The sequence below is a fragment of the Protomyctophum bolini genome (assembly GCF_963924005.1).
Source record: "Protomyctophum bolini genome assembly, chromosome: 9".
Taxonomy (NCBI): Eukaryota; Metazoa; Chordata; class Actinopteri; order Myctophiformes; family Myctophidae; genus Protomyctophum; species Protomyctophum bolini.
Window position 1 is genome coordinate 7,061,310 of NC_137870.1, and position 22,500 is coordinate 7,083,809.

The following is a 22,500-nucleotide window of genomic DNA, read 5'->3' on the forward strand; positions in this document are numbered from 1 at the left end:
ATATATCAAAAGCAAAAAAAGAAAAAATCTCCCTCTGAACTCTCACATCTTTCCCAATCTCAGTCTCGCTTTCTCCCCCTCCCTCTCTCTCTCTCTCTCTCTCTCTCTCTCTCTCTCCGTCTCCCTTTCCCTTGATCCCGTGTCGGGGGGGTGGGGGGGTTCACAGCGTGTGTTGTTCCGTAGGGGGGAGGGGGTGGTGGTGGGGGGGCAGCAGGGCCGAGGGGAGGGGCGACTGGGGCGTGGCGGGGGGCGAGTGCGGCGGGGAGGAGGAGGAGGAGGAGGAGCCGTGGAGGTGGTGTTGGTGGTGGTGCTGCTGGAGGTGGTGGTGGAGGTGGTGGTGGTGCTGGTGGTGGTGGATGGGCGGGCCGTAGTGGGGGATGACGGGCGGGGTGGCGGGCAGGACGTAGGGCGCGGGCGCAGGCGGCGAGGGCGTGGGCGAGGAGGAGTAGCCCCCGGCCATGCAGGAGTAGGCCGAGGTGGTGGTACCGGTACCGCCGTGGCCCCCCAGGGTGGCCGTGGGCGAGCCGGGGAGCCCGCCGTCCGCCAGCGGCTGGTTGTAGAAGAAGTAGGCGCACTGGTGGATGAAGCTCTCGATGTTGGTCTGGTAGGTCCGCGTGGCGGTCAGCGCGTCCATGGTGGTGAAGTCGGGGCGCATCAGCGTGGGCCAGAAGCAGATGGACAGGTTCTCGCTGGTCATCAGGTTGGAGCGGCTGTGCTGGCTCACCCTGGTGGTGGGGAGGACAGAGAGAGAGAGAGAGAGAGAGAGACCTTTAACGAAGCCTTTATTTAATCTTTTGTGTACACCCGCATATTCTTCAGGACATTTCTAGAAATGTCATGCTTTGGGTACTCACAATAATATTAAAACCCATGTTTTGTGTTTTTTTTCTCCTTAAAGAGATAAAACCAGTGATTCTTGCTCAATGCTACACAAGAGGTTATCATGTCCCCACATCTCAACGAACTGTTCTAGACAGGAAATCAGTTTATATAGCAGGCAAACTCTATTCTGAGACGAGCTGTTATCAGTCCTTTTGCCATGAGTTCTGGGTCTACTGACCCTGCTCCTTGCATTGTGTTCCTCCTAGTGAGTTCTGGATCTACTGACCCTGCTCCTTGCATTGTGTTCCTCCTAGTGAGTTCTGGATCTACAGACCCTGCTCCTTGCATTGTGTTCCTCCTAGTGAGCCAGGTGCTAATCTTTACCTGCGCAAGTAAAAAGTTCAGCAGGCCCACTCGTCTCTTTTGTGATGCTTTATACTTTGGCCCAAAAATAAACATTTCATCATTTAGTTCTTCATTAAAACTGTTAAACCATCTCTGTAGCATCGCAAACAGACTACCAAGACTTGGGCACCTTAACCATAGAGAGAGAGAGAGAGAGAGAGAGAGAGAGAGAGAGAGAGAAGAGAGAGAGAGAGAGAGAGAGAGAGAGAGAGAGAGAGAGAGAGAGAGAGAGAGAGCGAGAGAGAGATTTATCCTCGACAACTGTCTGCATGCTGTTGGGTCTTGTCTATTTACAGATGGATTTAGCTATACGAGCTTGTAGATATGCTATTTTTCAATAGCTAAAGTATAACATAATGCTTGAATCACCAAAAGGGGTGGAGTATGTGACAGTGAGATCTCTTGAAAAGTGATTTGGTGCAAGGCTGTCATAACTCAGGAACAGCCTGACACACACTGAGTCACACTGACATCACTCCTGACAGAAAAGTACCCTCACAGAAACATGCAGTCATCCTGGTCTCTAACCCATTCTGACCTGAGATCAGATTCTAAAAATGTCTTTCTAAATCTTGACAGTTTTCTGAAAAAGCTATGTTTCTATGTCAGTGGTTCTTCGATTGCAAAATCGTGGGATAAAATAAATAAAAGAGAAAAGCAGCCGTTAATATCATATCACCAAAAGTACATAATAATAGATTTAGGTACAAACTGCTATTTATTCAACACAGATGAAAGGTTAAGTGAATCATTTTCCGAATCCTCTAATTTTAAACGTTGTCTTGTTAGTCTACAGTTAATGTTTAATAGTAGCTTGGGACCAAAGGAATAATATGGGAGTTCAGCAAGCCAGGGCTGAATGCCCGAAGGCCGCGGCAGAACTATTACCACACTTAACTGGACCAGCGCCAGTGCTATATAGTGGCCGCTAGCTGAACATAATAGTTTGGCCAAAGTATTACCACACTTAATATAGCACAGCAATGTACAGTAATGGCATTGCCTATACTTTTATTTTCTTTCTATAAATATATACAATATAAATGATTACACTGTGACACACTATACACTTTCATCGGCATCAAAAAGTACTTAAAGTACTAAAAGTAAAAAGTACTCATATTGCAGAATGTTCAAGTCTATTGAAAATAGCAGATCTATAGCTTTGACTTAACCAAATACAGTATATCATCATTCATTATCAGGACTATTAAAACTAAACCCAGAGCAGTTCTGACTCGGTTTCCCCCCCCAAGCAGAACTAAAAGCCTATGGGGGTGCTTTGTCACTCGTCAAGAAAATAAAATGGACAATACAAATATAGTATAGCCTACCCTAATAATGCCCTAATAGTGCCCTTCTCAGTGAGAAGTGCCCTTCTCAGTGAGAAGGGCACTTCTCACTAAGAAGGGCACTTCTCAGTGAGAAGGGCACTTCTCAGCGGTCACTCACTTGTTCAAGTGGCTGATGACGTATTTGAACACCTCGTAGTTCTCCTTGGGGAAACGACGAAGCACCTCCTTCATCGTCTGGAAGCGCTGCTCCCTGTCGCTGATCTCTGAGAGGAGAGGAGAGGAGAGGAGAGGAGAGGAGAGGAGAGGAGAGGAGAGGAGAGGAGAGGAGAGGAGGAGAAAAGGACGGATTAGTGGAACCGTGGAATGGCCATTTAACCCGGCGACGCATCTTGTGTCGCTTTAACCATTATTTTAAGAGAAGTTGGAATAATATCTAGAGAAACCAGAGCAAACACACAAGTGATTCCGTCCTGCCAGTGGCCTGCTGGCACACACACACACACACACACACACACACACACACACACACACACACACACACACACACACACACACACCTAATTCTCACTCTTAGTACACAAAAGGCCACACACACATTCCACAACAAAGGAGTCGAGGAAACATTCACTAAAGGTTATTGGGTCACAACAACTAGCAAGCAGAGTGAACGGAGTGAACCATCGATGTTGCACACACACACACACACACACACACACACACACAGGGTGTGTTAGGCCCGGTGGTCCGAGTGACTCATACAGATGACATAATCACTACAGCGGAACAGTCAATGCTGTGTGCGCGTGCGTATGAGAGTGTGCGTGTGTGCGACTGTGCGTGGAGTGTGTGTGACCGGTGAGCCCTGCAGATGTTCTGCTCTTCATTAACACACACACACACACACACACACACACACACACACACACACACACACACACACACACACACACACACACACACACACACACACACACACACACACACACACACACACACACACACACACACACACACACACACACACACACACACACACACACACACACACACACAGTCTGTTCGGTGCGTTGGAGAGTGTATAATTCCCCACAGTGAGGTCAGCATATAGTATCACAAACAGATTGGATTTGAAGGACTGACATTTCGGCGTTCCTCTTCCATTCCTCCTCCTCCTCCTCCTCCGTCTGTACGGCCCCGCTCAGTGCTCCACGACCAGCACGTCCGCCATTAGCTGACCTCATTGAGCCCACTTATGTCCTAGCTCATTTTTATAGTGTGCTACAGTCGTGGTTTTCAACCTGTTCACCAAAGGCCCACTGTTTATTACAGACGTGGTTTTCAACCTGTTCACCAAAGGCCCACTATTTATTACAGACGTGGTTTTCAACCTGTTCACCAAAGGCCCACTATTTATTACAGACGTGGTTTTCAACCTGTTCACCAAAGGCCCACTGTTTATTACAGACGTGGTTTTCAACCTGTTCACCAAAGGCCCACTATTTATTACAGACGTGGTTTTCAACCTGTTCACCAAAGGCCCACTATTTATTACAGACGTGGTTTTCAACCTGTTCACCAAAGGCCCACTGTTTATTACAGACGTGGTTTTCAACCTGTTCACCAAAGGCCCACTGTTTATTACAGACGTGGTTTTCAACCTGTTCACCAAAGGCTCACTATTTATTACAGACGTGGTTTTCAACCTGTTCACCAAAGGCTCACTATTTATTACAGACGTGGTTTTCAACCTGTTCATCAAAGGCCCACTGTTTATTGGGCATTTGAGCCACGGACCACCATTCAGTGAGATCTAACACAAGGGGGTTGGGCATCTTTGACGATGGAGAGGGCCACTATATCCTTTTGAATTTTTTAATTGGAATCCTGAAAAGTGTATTAAATAAAATTGTATTTTCAAATGCATTTAGTTATACTTATGTTAACTTTATGAACTTAAATACAAATACATACAAGGAGGAACAGCCCTACGGTGGGTGGCCTAAAGAAGGAACAGTCCAAGAGGGCCCCGGGCCGGTGTGGTGTTCCGGGCAACCCGAGGCTGCAATGCCAGCCTGACAGCGTGTCGCGGGTTCGATTCCCGACCACGGCGACCTTTGCTTCATGTCACCCACCATCTCTTCAATGAAGGCAATGGTATATGGTAGTGTTATTTCTTCATTTGTCTTTTGTGTCGGCAAGCGACACAAAAGTACAAGTTGGTCTCTCTCTCTCTCCTCCCATCATGCCACGGGCGGTGGGAGCTTTATCAGGTCTCAGACAGAGCAGAGAGGTCTTGGCAGAACTGCGTGTGTGTGTGCGTGCGTGTGTTTTCCGTGCACACGTCACACATAACTCTGAGTGGCGGCAGCTCGCTGGCCTAGGGGTAAATCTCTCCGCCACGACGCTGCGTCTTAACCCGTTCTGACCTGAGATCAGATTCTGAAAACGTCTTCTACATCCTCACCGTTTTCCATTCTGACCTGAGATCAGATTCTAAAAAAATGTCTGTTTGAAAATGACAGTTTTCTGAAAAATCCATGTTTCTATGTCAGTCGTTCTTCGATTTTTCAAAAAATAGCAGACCTACAAGCTCGTAGCGCGCCACTCGGTGGCGCGCTACGAGCTTGTAGATCTGCTATTTTTCAATAGCTAAAGCATAACACGATGCCAACACCAAAAAGGGGTTCCCGCCCAAAATGGGTTAAATCTCCATGCCAACAGATTACAGGACGCAGAGAGAGAAAGGGAGCCTTCGGGCTCTAAACGGAGGGCCGTCTTTTTTCCCCCTGAATTCATTTAGTTTCCATTATGCGCTGGAGTCCTTGCGTCTCTGCTACGCCATTAAATATACAATCCTTCAAACGGCAGCGCTGTGCCGCCAAGGCGTCGGAATATAACCTCTCTCCGCATTTTATTTTACCTTCCGGTCATTCTCTCTCTACACGAATGCCAAATCCATTTTCCTTTGCCACGTACGGTATGGATTTAGATTGTAATGCTGTGCTTCTTATAAGGTCAAACAAAACGTAGAGAGACGAGAAAGTGCATCACTTTCCTGAGGCTAACATCCGGCAACAAATGGCAAATAGCAGCTCTCGCATTTGTAGATATAACTATGTTCCGTGAAGTGATTTATTGTATTATTATATACATTTGTGGATATATAACTATGTTCTGTGAAGTGATTTATTTACAACCTGTAACCTGTAAGGTTAAGGGTTAAGGTTAAGGTCTTACTGACGGCGTCACAGAGGTCTGTCTGCATGTTGTAAGGTTAAGGTTAAGGTCTTACTGAAGGCCTCACAGAGGTCTGTCTGCATGTTGTAAGGATAAGGTTAAGGTCTTACTGAAGGCGTCACAGAGGTCTGTCTGCATGTTGTAAGGCACCAGGGGGTCAGGGTTAAGGTTAATAACTTACTGAAGGCGTCACAGAGGTCTGTCTGCATGTTGTAAGGCACCAGGGGGTCAGGGTTAAGGTTAATAACTCACTGAAGGCGTCACAGAGGTCTGTCTGCATGTTGTAAGGCACCAGGGGGTCAGGGTTAAGGTTAATAACTCACTGAAGGCGTCACAGAGGTCTGTCTGCATGTTGTAAGGCACCAGGGGGTCGGGCAGCTCAGAGAAGAAGGCCTTCATGGCGCCCGCTACGGTGTTGATGGTGAAGTCTTTCTCCACCAGGTCCAGGTTGTAGTCTGGATGACGACAACGGGAGAGAACACAGAAGAGGCGTTACGGACGGTATGAACCAAAGTACAGTATGAACCAAATAATGCGTGTGAAACCGGGGGGTCTATGAAATTAATATGTTTTGGAATCACTGCTAGAAAATGCTGTAGAAATCCTCCCTTATCGGGGTCACTGGCATTATGTTTTCAAATGGGGGGGGTCCGTGGCCTAATAAATGTTGATTTGGGGGTCCTTCACACGAAAAGGTTTGGGAACCACTGCTCTAGTCTAAACGGCTGCTGTTTGAAAATGAACAAACAAACAGCTCATCCATCTAGGAAGAGAGAGAGAGATACTTCATATTATGGTCATTACTGTTGCTGCTGCTGTGGTTAGTGTCATTTGCTTCGATTGTGCTGGTTAGCATCCTGCTACCCTAATAGACAGGGGTACATGAGCACCTGGCCGTTCATTCGTGCTCTATCTCCGACCAAGCCACACTTCCACCACACATCTCTCTATGCAAAATAAAACCTGCACACTCCCACAAAAGACATAGACTACATTGCATTCGCCAGAAATGTCTTATTTACTGTTTAAATATTACTTTTCTGAAACACGCTATTCTTGCTCAACCTCAACAGCCTACGTCAGAATCGTCATGTTGGCGTCTACTACGCCAACTACGTTCACTTAATGGGGCCAGTCCTTCACAGTGACACACGCGTTAGATCAACCACGCGACCGGGATGGTTTCTACCCCTCAATGTCGTGCCTACTCTACACTGCCATCCGAAGGCCCCTCCCCCTTTCACTGCTCCTGTGTCGCCAACTACGTTCACTTAATGGGGCCAGTCCTTCACAGTGACACACGCGTTAGATGAACCACGCGACCGGGATGGTTTCGACCCCTCAATGTCGTGCCTACTCTACACTGCCATCCCAAGTCCCCTCCCCCTTTCAGCGACTCGAACAGCAGCTCCGTCCGAAAGCCGACAGCACTGCACAGCCCCACACATGTCACACACCCAAATGAATCGAATGAATGAATAAGGCGCTTATATCGCTTTTGCTCAGTGGATGGGACATTTACATTAAAAGCTATCGGATGGACGCGTGGATAACGGCATCGTTGTGTGCACTCGGAGGGAAAGGTTCCATATAGCTTCCATGCTAGCTGCTTCAGACACAGGGGAGGGGAGTGAGATTGCCCGCCTCACGGGACTCCAGTGCGAAATAGCGCTTATGCAACAATTACCCTAAAAACAACACCTCAACTCGATGTCATTGTGAATACGAATTTCGAGCGCAAATATAATTTTTGGAAGGACACTTTCACCCAGTATGAAGCGAAATGTGGAAGCCGTGTGTGTCACACCAAAACGGGTGCCCTATATAATCCTGTAACGCCGTGCATTCTGTGCTTGCGTGCGCATTTCCCAAATCTCAGTGATTTATCCACACATCGCTCTGTGTGTGTGTGTGTGTATCACTACATTAGTTGCCTGTTCAAAACTAAACTACACTTTATGAAATCATTGTTGCAGCCTACACACATATATTCAGGCCCATTCAGAACACATTTCCCAAATCTCTGATTTATCCACACATCGCTCTGTGTGTGTGTGTGTGTGTGTGTGTGTGTGTGTGTGTGTGTGTGTGTGTGTGTGTGTGTGTGTCGCGTCGCCCTCCAGCTGCAATTGCGAGTGTGCGCTGTGTGGGCTCCGTCTTATGAGCAAATTTAGAACTTCCTGTCTGAGAGCTAGCAGATTTAAGACATCCGGTTGCTTTCAGAATAAAATAAGGTTATTTAATTCGTTAAATAAATAATTTTTACATTACATTATTAGTATTATTATTACATTACAGTTATTGTAAAGACACACATTATGTTTCTGTGTAAAAATAAGTAATTAAATAACATAAAAAAGTTATCTAAATGGATAAATGCTATTCACTGGAGTGCATGGACTTTAGAAAGTGGACACTGGACAAAAGGTCCATTCTGGGTCCAGAAACGGTAATTTCTTTGCATTGACCCCAGTAGAAGCTCTGCTGCTGTGAATTTTACACCTCTCCCGCTTAGCGGAGACTGTGGGGTGGTAGAGGACATCTCCCCGGACGCGTGGGTATGTCCAGATAGTTGCCTCGCGGAGCCGTCTTTTGTCCAGTGTCCATTCTGGGTCCAGAAACGGTAATTTCTTTGCATTGACCCCAGTAGAAGCTCTGCTGCTGTGAATTTTACACCTCTCCCGCTTAGCGGAGACTGTGGGGTGGTAGAGGACATCTCCCCGGACGCGTGGGTATGTCCAGATAGTTGCCTCGCGGAGCCGTCTTTTGTCCAGTGTCCATTCTGGGTCCGGAAACGGTACATTTCTTTGCATTGACCCCAGTAGAAGCTCTGCTGCTGTGAATTTTACACCTCTCCCGCTTAGCGGAGACTGCGGGGTGGTAGAGGACATCTCCCCGGACGCGTGGGTATGTCCAGATAGTTGCCTCGCGGAGCCGTCTTTTGTCCAGTGTCCATTCTGGGTCCGGAAACGGTAATTTTTTTTGCATTGACCCCAGTAGAAGGGCTCCAGCTGTGAATTTTACACCTCTCCCGCTTAGCGGTGACTGGGGTGTGGTACAGGACATCTCCCTGAACGCGTGGGTATGTCCAGATAGTTGCCTCGCGGAGCCGTCTTTTGTCCAGTGTCCATTCTGGGTCCGGAAACGGTACTTTTTTTTGCATTGACCCCAGTAGAAGGGCTCCAGCTGTGAATTTTACACCTCTCCCGCTTAGCGGAGAGTGGGGTGTGGTAGAGGACATCTCCCCGAACGCGTGGGTATGTCCAGATAGTTGCCTCGCGGAGCCGTCTTTTGTCCAGTGTCCACTTTATAAAGTCCATGCACTCCAGTGATGAGCATTTATGCATTTAGATAACTTTATTATTACTATTATTATTATTTAATTACTTATTTTTACACAGAAACATAATGTGTGTCTTCTAGCATCATATAGCATCATTTAAATGCTTAATTTGTAGTTTCAATGTGCAAATGAAACTTCTTTTTCATACTCTAGAGGGTACTCTTATTTTGAAGAGATCGTCCACCCGAAGTCTTAAATCTGTTCATTAGATCTGTTCACTAGACGCTGCCCGCTGTGTGCAGGGCACACTACTGAGTTTAAAAACACAGCTGAAACATGAAGTGGAATCTGTCAACTCCCGCAATTTCCTTCTTCCCATATTGCGCTGCAACGACACTGGGATGAGCCCGCCGAAGGCGGGCGAAATTCTAGTATTATTAACTAGGGATGTCCCGATCGATCGGCCTCCCGATCGATCGGGCCCGATCACGTCATTTTCAAAAGATCGGGATCGGGAAAAAAATATCGGGAAAAAATTATTTATTAAATATATTTTTATTTTATTTTTATTAAATCTTTTCTTAATTGTATTTAACGTTACAGAAGAAACGTGACCATCTATAAGTCTTAAAGTCATCCTCCCGAGTCTTTAGTTTTGTTTTTTAATACAGATTGGTTCATAATTAATAACAACAAAACATCCTCCTCTCGAAGCAGCCTCTTGCTGCTGCTCCTAGGAAAACTTAGCGCACGACAGTGACGTTGGCCCTAAACAGCAGATCTGCAAGCTCACAAAGAGTTGCTTTCGCAACGCGCTGTGATCTTGTAGATTTGCTATTGGGCGACGAATGGCGACGTTCGTGTAACTTGCGTGGCTAGTAGGCTAATAGCAGAAAGCTAACGACAACAAGCGGCAGCGGCTGCACTGAAACAACCGACGCTTAAAGCGACTTTTAAAAAGAAGGAACCACAGAGAGAGAGAGAGAGAGAGAGAGAGATGATGAGGAGAATCCAGCCCTCGCAAAGACCACTCGGTGGAATAATTATTGATCGTCATACACAGAGACACACACAGCGGAGTAACCTCGAATCAACAGGCTTCTAAGCACCGTCTTGTTCAGATCTGCTTCTGCATCTGCACTCGCTGTTTGAGTGCTAAAAAGGGAGAGAGAGAGCAAAAACAACTCGTTGTTGTTGCTCTGTCCACCCGGAGCAGGAGGAGAATATTCCGTCTGAAAAGTCCCAACAAAATACTCTATGTCCAATCCATGACTGTAGATAGAAACCCTTCTTCTAATAATATAAGCATAATATCTCATGCAGAGATCTTTATTGTAAACTTTTGTAAATGTTTCTGTGCGGAATCCCTCCTCTCCCCAGGGAGCTCTCCTCTCCTCCCTGCATGTGCTGCGTCTGCACCACGTGTGAGCGCATAGGTGCATTATTTTTCCCTTGAACATAATGATGAGGCACATTAAAATAGCAATATAAGGTTTTTTTTCCCCCTTTAAAAAATGAAAAGGCAGAAATGTCTAATAAAATAATATATGCTAAAAAAAGAATAAAAGATAATGCTATAAATAAACTTTTTGAGTGGTGCAAGCCAGTCCCTTGGACTTATGTGTGTGGGTGCCTGCCTGGCTGGCTGGGTATGAGCATGAAAACAGCATGGTTGTTTTTCACCACCTGTGTGCAACCTAACACACGCACACAAACACATGCCCATATTAACTGTATATGATGATTTCGTGTGTGCCAGTACAGTACAGTAGAGGGTACAGTAGAGGGACTGGCACACAGTAACTCTGTCATTTCTCAACCGTTTCGGACACGGGGCGGCAGTTCGGAACCGTTTTAGTCCCTTTTTTTTTCTTACTGCATTGCCAAAATGTATCTGATTGGGAAGAATTATCGGAAATGATCGGAATTGTATCGGGAGCAAAAAAAAGTGATCGGATCGGGAAATATCGGGATCGGCAGATACTCAAACTCAAATGATCGGGATCGGATCGGGAGCAAAAAAACGTGATCGGGACAACTCTATTATTAACCCATTCTGAACGGGACCCCGTTTTGGTGTTAGCATCATGTTATGCTTTAGCTATTGAAAAATAGCAGATCTACAAGCTCATAGCGCACCACCGAGTGGCGCGCTACGAGCTTGTAGGTCTGCTATTTTTGAAAAATCGAAGAACGACTGACATTTTTAGAATCTGATCTCAGGTCAGAATGGGTTAATCAGACCAGTGTGTGTCCAGTGGAAACCTCGTATATGAATCTGATCTCAGGTCAGAATGGGTTAATTTAAAAAAATACACTTTTCTGATTACAACTCCCTCTGAAAGGTGGTGTAAGGGAGAATGACACGGCGCTGCTGAATGGAGAACATGTAGAGTGTTCTCCAGCAGACCTGAGATCAGTGATTATGTGTAGAGAGTGTTCTCCAGCAGACCTGAGATCAGTGATTATGTGTAGAGTGTTCTCCAGCAGACCTGAGATCAGTGATTATGTGTAGAGTGTTCTCCAGCAGACCTGAGATCAGTGATGATGTGTAGAGTGTTCTCCAGCAGACCTGAGATCAGTGATTATGTGTAGAGTGTTCTCCAGCAGACCTGAGATCAGTGATTATGTGTAGAGTGTTCTCCAGCAGACCTGAGATCAGTGATTATGTGTAGAGTGTTCTCCAGCAGACCTGAGATCAGTGATTATGTGTAGAGTGTTCTCCAGCAGAGCTGAGATCAGTGATTATGTGTAGAGTGTTCTCCAGCAGACCTGAGATCAGTGATTATGTGTAGAGTGTTCTCCAGCAGAGCTGAGATCAGTGATTATGTGTAGAGTGTTCTCCAGCAGACCTGAGATCAGTGATTATGTGTAGAGTGTTCTCCAGCAGACCTGAGATCAGTGATTATGTGTAGAGTGTTCTCCAGCAGGCCTGAGATCAGTGATTATGTGTAGAGTGTTCTCCAGCAGACCTGAGAGAGAGCTCATGTTTTTGAGAGTTTGTGAAGTGTAGAGTACTTCAGTTGCAGCGTTCCCCTGCATGTAGGCTAATGGACCGTCTGGGTCTCTTGTGTGTGTGTGTGTGTGTGTGTGTGTGTGTGTGTGTGTGTGTGTGTGCGTGTGTGTGCGTGTGTGTGCGTGTGTGCGTGCGTGCGTGCGTGCGTGCGTGCGTGCGTGTGTGTGTGTGTGTGTGTGTGTGCGTGCGTGTGTGTGTGTGTGTGTGTGAGACGTCTAGGGAAGTGCTTTCTTCACTGCAGCTACAGTATATGGGACACCAGCTGCAATGAAATTGCGTCTGTAATTGTATTGTCTCGTTGGTCTGTGGTTGGGATTGATTCGACACAGGGCTTCAACTCTGATTACCTGAATCAGACTCAGCCACACACACACACACACACACACACACACACACACACACACACACACACCTTACCATCTCTCTCTGCTATCTATCGAGCCAGGGACCATGCTTCATTAACCAAACCAATCTGGAGGTAATTAACTGACCACCCGAGATACGCACACACACATGCGCGCACACACACACACACACACACACACACACACACACACACACACACACACACACACACACACACACACACACACACACACACACACACACACACACACCTGTATGCTATGCGTGCACAGTACACACACACATCAGGACCATCACCAGCGGACAGGAGATGGAGAGGGGCAGCCTCTTCAGGAAGTGAAGGCCAATTCCCTCCAGAAGGATCAATGAGTCCAGATGCATCCCCGGTTCATTAAGGGGATCAGCAGACATACTGGCACCCTCCATGCCCCCCCATCTGTGGGTCTATACGGTAATGGCTGTGGTGTGTGTGTGTGTGTGTGTGTGCGTGTGCGTGTGTGTGTGCGTGTGTGTGTGCAGTGCGATGACATACCTTGGTCAAACTGCCTCTGCATTCCTTCCATCTCTGCCTTGTTCCCACTGACCCTGTAGATACCCTCTGTCGTTAGCCCTGAGGGGGGAGAGAGAGAGGTTATTATTTACATATTTTTGGGGCTTCTTTTTGCCTTTATTGATAGATTATACACACACAGCAAAGTGCGTCGGGATCGGGACTCGAACCCGCGACACACCGGCATGCTGGATTACCACCAGCCAATAAGGCGCCTGGACCGCTACGCCGGCTCAGGCCGAGAGGAGAGGTTATCATTAACCGGATCGCTTCTTCATCAATTAACCCGTTAAGACCAGATTCTACAAAATGTCCTCTAAATCCTGACAGTTTTCTTATCAGTGGTTCTCAACCTTTTCCATATCAAGGACCCCCAGAATTATCTGTATTTGGCTGCCGACCCCCGTCTGAAAATATGTAGTTCTAGTGACCCCCCCCCCCCCCCCCCTCCTCCCCCAGAAGCAAAGTTTTGAGTTGAAAACCTTCGCTCTGAAAGAATATAATATTCAAAGATTTGCGCCACATTTTCACGATTTATTCAAAAATAGCAGACCTACAAGCTCGTAGCGCGCCACTCGGTGGCGCGCTACGAGCTTGTAGATCTGCTATTTTTCAACAGCTAAAGCATAACATAGTGCTTAATTAAAACACCAAAAGGGGGTTCCCACGCAGAATGGGTTAAATTCCTAATTTACACTCCAAGCGACGTCGCAGTGCGCCGACCGGGAGCATACGTACATCGACGCTCGGAAAACACGCATCAACAAATATTAGCCAACTATCGACAGCCAACGAATCAATGACCTCCTGGGCTTAATTAATGGCGAGCGTTATGTGGCCGTCGTGGCGATTCTTTGTGCTTTGACGTGCCGTGGACAACACGGCGGTTTGGAGCAGTCGATCCTCAGGACTCAAACCACGCTAAATAAGACGAGTGTGTCCAACTCGCCGAGTCCTCCAGAATCACTGTTTATCAACCCGTTCTGAACGGGAACACCTTTTGGTGGGTTTTTATTATTTATTTTTATCCCACGATTTTGTAACCCATTTTTCACCCCTGTGTCAATCATCTACTGTGATCCTGGGCTCTACACACCCTCCGCCAAGCTAGTCCCCATATATGGGGGACAAGGGGAGAGCAACCTAGTCCCCATATATGGGGGACAAGGGGAGAGCAACGGACTTGAACTCATGCTTCCTTCATGCCTGAGTGTCCAAGTTGCTCCTTTACACCTGACAGGGGGGAGTTTCCCTGGTTGGACGTATAGCGCGTGGAAGGAACACGTTATTCCAACCAGTTCCTTTGCCTTTTGGTGTTTTAAGCATTATGCTATACTTTAGCTATTGAAAAATAGCTATAGATCTACAAGCGCATAGCGTGGGACAGAGTGCCGCACTACGAGTTTGTAGATCTGCCATTTTTTTTGTTGTAATCGTCAAAATGTGGCGTAAATCTTTGAAAATATATTCTTTCAGAGAAAACGTTTTTTTTTTTTTTTACTCAAATCTTTTCAAATGGGGGGTTGGCGGGCGGGCCAATTATTACATATCATTTCTGGGGTCCTTGACATGAAAAGGTTTTCCGCAAACCACTGACACAGAAACAAACCACTGACACAGAAACAAACCACTGACACAGAAACATTTAGAAGACATTTGTGTAGATCGGTCCTCATGGTCTAAGTGGGTTAAACTCATAAAGCACTCCACTGTTGAGACCCCGAGGCTGCCGTAGCTCCAACACGCACTCTGAAAGGGACTTAACCCATTCTGACCTGAGATCAGATTCTAAAAATGTCTATTACATCCTGACAGTTTCATTATTAACCCATTCTGACCGGAGATCAGATTCTAAAAGTGTCTTTGATTTTTCTAAAAATAGCGGCACAGTAGATCTGCTATTTTTAAATAGCTAAAGCATAACATAATGCTATAATAAACACAAAATGGTGTTCCCGTCTAGAATCGGTTAATGAACTGTGGCTCCACTGAGATTTGCCTCTCTAAATCCCACCCAGCTCTCTTTTCAACTTTCATCCTTCCTCCTCCATCACACACACACACACACACACACACACACACACACACACACACACACACACACACACACACACACACACACACACACACACACACACACACACACACACACACACACACACACACACACACACACACACACACACACACACACACACACACACACACACACACACACACACACACACACACACACACACACACACACGTCTTCTTTTCGTCATTTTTGTCGTGAAATAATGGATGAAGATACAGTATATATATGTGCAACAGAAACGTCAGAAGTGCACCATGGGAAAAGCTAAAGAGAGGGAAAGTCATGGCTGAGCCCCATTTTTTCTTTCCTCTTTTTGTTTTTCAATGTAAAGAAAAGACATAGCTTTATTATCCCTCCATCTTTCTTCTGCCTCTGTTCTCTATCTCTCTTTCATAGGCTTTATTTTCCTCATGTGGGGGATCGGGGAAGACAAAGACAGACCAACCCACTGGGGAGAGAGAGGAGTGAGTCAGGGAGTGGCAGAGAGAGAGGGAGAGAGAGAGGCACAGAGGAAATGAGAGAGCTCTCAGCTAAGGCATAGACTAGAGCATTGATCCTCTCTTTCTACCGATCAATTATCCACAAAGGGCTTTTCTAGCCAGACACCAAGAAAAGAGAGGAGAGGAGAGGAGAGGAGAGGAGAGGAGAGGAGAGGAGAGGAGAGGAGAGGAGAGGAGAGGAGAGGAGAGGTGGATCTGAACTCATAATGTGTTTGTGTGTGTGAGAGAGAGGGGAGGAGGGGTAGATCCGTTTGTGTGTGTGTGAGTAAAAAATGCCTTTTTTCACTGACGAAAAAGCTATGCTGACTAAAACTAAGACTAATATATTGACAAATTTCGTCAACAAATAAAAAGGAAAAGACTAAAGGGAGGGACTAGTGGGGAAGAGATCCAGTAGAACTAAAAAGACAAGTGATTTCATGCTTGGCTGCATGCTGAAAATAGCAGATCTACAAGCACACGGCGTCACGCTATGCGACACGTTGCGAGCTTGTAGATTGGCTATTTGTAAAAATCTGCCATTACGACGATGCCATCGAGGCCCGCCAAAATACTGTTTAGTCGAAAAAAAATCAACTGTACATTTAGTCGCCTGAAACTAGACTAACACCAAAACATTTCAGGTGACTAAAATGTGACTAAAACAAAAAAATATGCTGTCAAAATCGACACTGGATTCAACTCAACGCAACGGTGACTGCCCAGCGCTGCCCTTTACGTTGCTATGGCGGTCGCTGCAAGCAGGACGTGTGCCCACGCATGCTCCATAGGGACGGAGCTCCATAACCCATACCCGATAAAATCCGATAACAAGCTTATTGAGTAGCCGTTATCAATAATCACCTTCGACGGCCAGGTTATCCCCTTCTCCTCCTCAGTCACAAACCTGGGTGTCAGGTTTGACCCTCACCTGACATTCAGTGCCCACATAAAACTTCTATGCAGAACCGCATTCTACCATCTCAAAAACATCTCCAAACTCCGCCCCCTTCTAACCCAGTCAGATGCAGAGAAGCTCATCCATGCCTTTATCTCCTCTAGACTGGACTACTGCAACGCCCTCTTCATCGGGATTCCTGGCAAACATATACAGAAGCTGCAATACATTCAGAACAGCGCTGCCAGGGTCCTGATGAAAGTCCGCAAGCATGACCATATCACACCCATCCTCCTCACATTGCACTGGCTCCCCGTTACAGCCAGGATCCACTACAAGGTCCTGCTGATCACTTACAACTGCATAAACGGACATGCCCCTCCATACCTACAGGAACTAATCACCCCTCCAAAAACATCCTCCACCCGCACCCTCAGATCTGCAAACAAACTCCTACTCCATGTTCCCGATACCAAGCTGCGCACCATGGGGGACCGGGCCTTTTGCTCAGCAGCACCACGTTTGTGGAATGGCCTCCCCATAGACCTGAGAGTGCCACAGACTGTGGAATGTTTTAAAAAAGGCCTGAAAACCTTCCTGTTCCGGAAGGCCTTTTTATGCTGAACTGTTTTTTGCACTGTTTTTTGTTAAACCTGTCTTTAACCTTTTATGATATCATATGTTTTTAAACCTTGTAGCACTCTGAGATTCCTTGTGAATGAAAAGTGCATTATAAATAAAATTCATTATTATTATTATTATTATAAGCTGTTATGGAGCATAGCGGCCCATGACGTCATGTTTAAACAATCAAGACAAGACGCGATCAAGAAATAAATGTAATCATCCACGCTGGCACAAACATGGCGGTCTAAACGTGTATTGATACCCCATGTCAACCAGCGCTGCCAGGGGTAAAACTAAATAACACTTTGAAGTTTAACAGTTTCTTTAATATTATTTTATTGGTAAAAAGGTCAATTGCCTGTTAGAAATGTCCTGTATTTGAAGGCCCTAGTAAAATATACCGTTTATGTTCTGAATGTATTGTGTCCTGTCTTTCCACAAAACAATATAAAATGCTCGACAGCGGGCTCGATAAGAACCCGGCTCGATAAGCCTGATCGATAAGCCTGATCGATAAGGTGCTCCTTATCAATACAAATGATCTGCTCGCCCAGATCACATTCATCTCCTGAGCGCCCGTGAGCTTAACCCATTCTGACCTGAGATCAGATTCATACGAGGTTTCCACTGGACACACACTGGTCTGATTAACCCATTCTGACCTGAGATCAGATTCTAAAAAATGTTCAGTCGTTCTTCGATTTTTCAAAAATAGGAGATCTACAAGCTCGTAGCGCGCCACTCGGTGGCGCGCTATGAGCTTGTAGATCTGCTATTTTTCAATAGCTAAAGCATAACATGATGCTAACACCAGAACAACACTGCTACAGCATCACGCCGTGAAGATAGAGCCAGAGATGAAAAGCCAGGCTAAATCACAACACTTTGAATTTATACAACAATATGACGGCTTATCTACGAGCTGCAGAAACTGACATTTTTACCAACCGTGCATGAATTTTGGTTGGAGTGACAGTAAGTACACTTGAAATGACTGCCATTTTCCAAAGCATACCACAGTTTCTCAAAGATAGATCCTCTTATGCCGTGAAAATAGTCAACTTCAAATTAGTTTGAGAGACATTTCAACTATCTAGTCATTTTCTGTCAAAGTAATGTTATCATTATTGTCAATAATGGTCCTTTAATCCATTTTAAAGTGCAGATGGATTTGAAGACTTTTGAATCACTTAAAGACTCTGATCTGATTTACAAACATGATTCTAACATCTATGACTCATAAAACCACAACCGCTGATAGCCATCTCAACTGTTCAGGTAGGTTTGGTAACATCTCAATGCTTAGTGCAGTGATTGGTAGATGCAGTGGAGAAGAAGTAAAGTACAAATACCGTATAAACTGTACTCAAGTACAGTACTTGGTACTAAGTAAATGTACTTATTACTTTACTTTCCAACACTGACAGTCAGTCATCTTAACTCTTGGAGGTTATACTTCCAGGTGTGTGTAGGGTGAGTCGCTTTTTTCGACTCCTGTGAATTTAGTCGGAGGATATTAATAAAATCTGGGAATAATTTCCTTCACCACTGTGTTTGTAAAGGTGTCTACTAGCATATCCCACAATTGGTTTCTGTTCAACCACCCTAGGGGATTTTTTTTTTTTTACAGCTGCTGAAAGTTGGGCTACCATTAAAACGAATGCTAGGAATGGATTCAGAATCAAAGCATAATGACATTTAGAACATTTTGCCTTATAATGGTTGTATGGTACCCCGACGTTCAGCAGCTGTCAAAAAGTCCCCTAGGGTGGTTGAATATAAACCAACGTGGGATATGTTAGCAGACATCTTTACAAACACATCGGTGAAGAAGACTCTTGGTAAGAAATGTATTCCCAGATTTGACATGATTCTGATAATATTCCCTAAGCAGAGACTCCAGACACGGAGGAGAGGTACAAGCACAGAGTCTTGAGTTACACTAACAACAATGAATGTAAACTACAGCACAGACAGGGCAGCTCACTTCCCCTTTCAGTCTCACCAGAAATCTGCATGGCGGGTGTGTTGCTGACTTCCTGTAATGGAGAGCGTGTGTGTGTGTGTGTGTGTGTGTGTGTGTGTGTGTGTGTGTGTGTGTGTTATCTGAAAACAAACAATACTATTTATCTGTGCACACATATCATTGGATCTGACTGTGGGGTTGAGTGAGGCTGCAGTACAGTACACCTGCACAGATGTGCACACGCTTCACACACACACACGCACGCACGCGCACACAGTACAGTACATCTACACAGACACTCGCACGCTTCTCCACTCGTGTCCGTAGCAAATGTTTGATTTAAGCAATATTACACGAGAGGGGGTGGTTTCACGTCGCAGGGCGAGTCCCGAAAGCAAAAGTAGCAAAAATATCTGATCTATAAGCTCAAAATGCATGTGACGCACTTTGAGCTTGTAGATCAGCTATTTTTTTTACATTACGTGGCCCCTGTGTCGCCCGTACAGAAGTGAGGCGTTTGGGCCCTCTGGGTAATCCACAATATACAGAGGAAATGTTTGATCGGGGCAGAGATTAGCGTGGAATGCACTGGTAGAACAGTGAAGGCAAACAGTCAAATCACTGGAGCATGGAACGTAAGGACACATGAACTGAACTGACTGGTGTCTGGATTGTTCCTCCACAAAGATAGAGGAACACAGGTCTCCTCTAATGCGTGTGCAATTCTGTTAATGATTGTCATGTAGAAACTGGGGAGTTGGGAAGTTGGAAGTACCCTCACTAAAAACGCCGGGACAACGCTCCACACGTCCCACACTTTTCTCCCTTCTGGCTCCAAAACTGTGGAATGCACTTCCCATTGCAGTCAGAACTGCAGCATCACTCCCAATCTTCCGCCGTAGTCTGAAAACCCACCTTTTCAGACTCCATCATGGCCCATAGCACTTACCCCACCCCCTTAGATAGCATTTCTGTAGACTTAAGATAGCATTTGACACAGACTTATAGCATGTTATGAAGACAGCACTATAATTGCATTGTATGTAGACATAGCACGTCATAGTACATACAGTACTGTATGTATAGCATAGTAGTTTATGTATAGTTTCATTATATAGATATTCCACTGTTACTTTCTTAGCTTACGCATGTTTCATGATAAATGTTTTTATGTGATGTATTCCCATGCTTTTTTTTTGTTCTTGCTTAATGTAAGTCGCTCTGGATTAAGAGCGGCTGCTAAATGCTTAAATTGTAAATTGTAAACTGGATTGCACGACAGAGGATCCTCCTGTTACACATTCACAGAGCTACAACCATCTAAAACATTCACAGAGCTACAACCATCTAAAACAGAGGATCCTCCTGTTACACATTCACAGAGCTACAACCATCTAAAGCAAGACTTCACCGTCAAACTGTTACACATTCACAGAGCTACAACCATTTAAAACAAGACTTCACCGTCAAACTCCATAGGAATGAAACTCTAGATAGGAGTATGTTGTGTCTCTATAATATATGCACAAAAACACACACACAGCTGTACCAAACTACAAATCTCCCCTGGTGGTGGTGTGGTGGTAACAGCTGTTGGGGAGTGAGAGGCACCAGAGGTCCAGGGCACTGGGCACCAGGCCCATGGCACAGGGCACCAGAGGCACAGGGCAACAGAGGCCCAGGGCACTAGGCACCAGGCCCAGCTGGCCCAGGGCCCTGGGCACAGGGCACTGGGCACTAGAGGCCCAGGGCACCAGATGCCCAGGCACTGGGCACAGGGCACTGGGAACCAGGCCCATAGCACTGGGCACCAGGTCCATAGCACTGGGCACAGGGCACTGGGCAAAGGGCACTGGGCACCAGAGCAGACCTGTGGTAAGGAGGCTGGCCCAAGGCACTTTACATAGATTGTGCATTACATTCACCCATTCACACACACACCGATGACAGAGGAAACCATGCAAGGCACCAACCTGCACATCAGGAGCAATTAGGGGTTCAGAGTCTTGCTCAAGGACACTTCGACACTAACTCTGGGGGAGCCCACAGGGTTCCAACTGGCAACCTTACGGTTACCATCCAGCCACTGAAGGAATCTTCAAGTTTGAAGGAATCTGGCCACAGTACTGTAGGTACAGACTACATATCCGGGTATAGGCATGTTAATTACGTTTTAATTTTTTTAATTTTTATATTTAATGTTTCGTGGTTAGTACGAGTCGAGTCACCGCCAGCTGAGCTTATGTCAACGAGGAATCTCAGGAACGCAACGTGTTGACAGCTGGGCGTGACGTATATTAGCAGCGACATTGCTTGTACAGTAGTTTCAAGGCTTTTGCGGCCAAATTAATTCCATTTTCTCCAGAAACTGGCTTTATCAAATATTAATGAACATCATTAACGACACACAGCCACCCCCCCTGACAGACAGGCCGGGATGATCGGTTTATTTTTCAAACACAGTTCTCATATGAAGCGACCTAAAAATCGCCCTATGGGAATTTCAATGCAAATTAAAATAATCCATGAACCTGTGTGTACTACTGGCTGAAAGTGACGTCAGACTTCGGTGCTCTATTGATATGCCTCCAGTAGCGCAAGATTTATCTCAAGATTGATCTGCGTACTGTATATGCAGTTGCACACACAAAAACACATTTAATATGACATAGTGTACACTGCTACTTTGGCACTTTTCATTAGTATAATGCGCTGTGGAAGCATCTATTCTAGGATGACTAATGCAAGCAAAGATTGTCTATTCTCTTTGGATGCCCGAGGGGTTTTGTGGAAATGGATGATTTGGTGTAATTTAACCCATTCTGACCTGAGATCAGATTCATACGAGGTTTCCACTGGACACACACTGGTCTGATGAACCCATTCTGACCTGAGATCAGATTCTAAAAAATGTCAGTCGTTCTTCGATTTTTCAAAAATAGCAGACCTACAAGCTCGTAGCGCGCCACTCGGTGGCGCGCTATGAGCTTGTAGATCTGCTATTTTTCAATAGATAAAGCATAACATGATGCTAACACCAAAATGGGTTCCCGTTCAGAATGGGTTAAGTTCAGAGTAGACATCTCTTCCCATATTACACACCTACAGTTTATGTAGATCCAATTCAGCAGGGAGGAAATGCAGTTTAAACCATTTTGGGTGCGGGAACCCCCTTATGTCATGCTTTAGCTGTTGAAAAATAGCAGATCTACAAGCTCATAGCGCGCCACCGAGTGGCGCGCTATGAGCTTGTAGGTCTGCTATTTCTGAAAAATCGTGAAAATGTGGCGCGAATCTTTGAATATATATATTCTGTCAGAGCGAACGTTTTTTTAACTAAAATCTTTGCTTCTGGGGGAGGTCCCTGGTATGAAACAACATATTTTCAGATGGGGGGTCGGCGGGCCAATTGCATATAATTCTGGGGGTCCTTGACATTAAATAGTTTGAGAACCACTGACATATGTAGAAACATAGGG

The 22,500-nt window shown here is 45.7% G+C and overlaps 1 protein-coding gene across 2 annotated transcripts in view; it reads right to left on the minus strand.

The window, feature by feature from the left end:
- Positions 1–22,500, minus strand: part of arhgap35a (Rho GTPase activating protein 35a) — a 107,540-nt gene that overhangs the window by 1,790 nt on the left and 83,250 nt on the right. For both annotated transcript variants that reach the window (XM_080772491.1, XM_080772492.1), the window contains exons 4-7: positions 12,957–13,034; positions 6,083–6,214; positions 2,680–2,785; positions 1–725 (exon numbers count right to left, since the gene is read on the minus strand). The exon at positions 1–725 is cut by the window's left edge and continues 1,790 nt beyond it. In XM_080772491.1, coding sequence (XP_080628617.1) covers positions 161–725; positions 2,680–2,785; positions 6,083–6,214; positions 12,957–13,034 — 881 coding nt within the window. In that variant the 3' untranslated portion in view covers positions 1–160. The remainder of the gene's footprint in view (positions 726–2,679; positions 2,786–6,082; positions 6,215–12,956; positions 13,035–22,500) is intronic.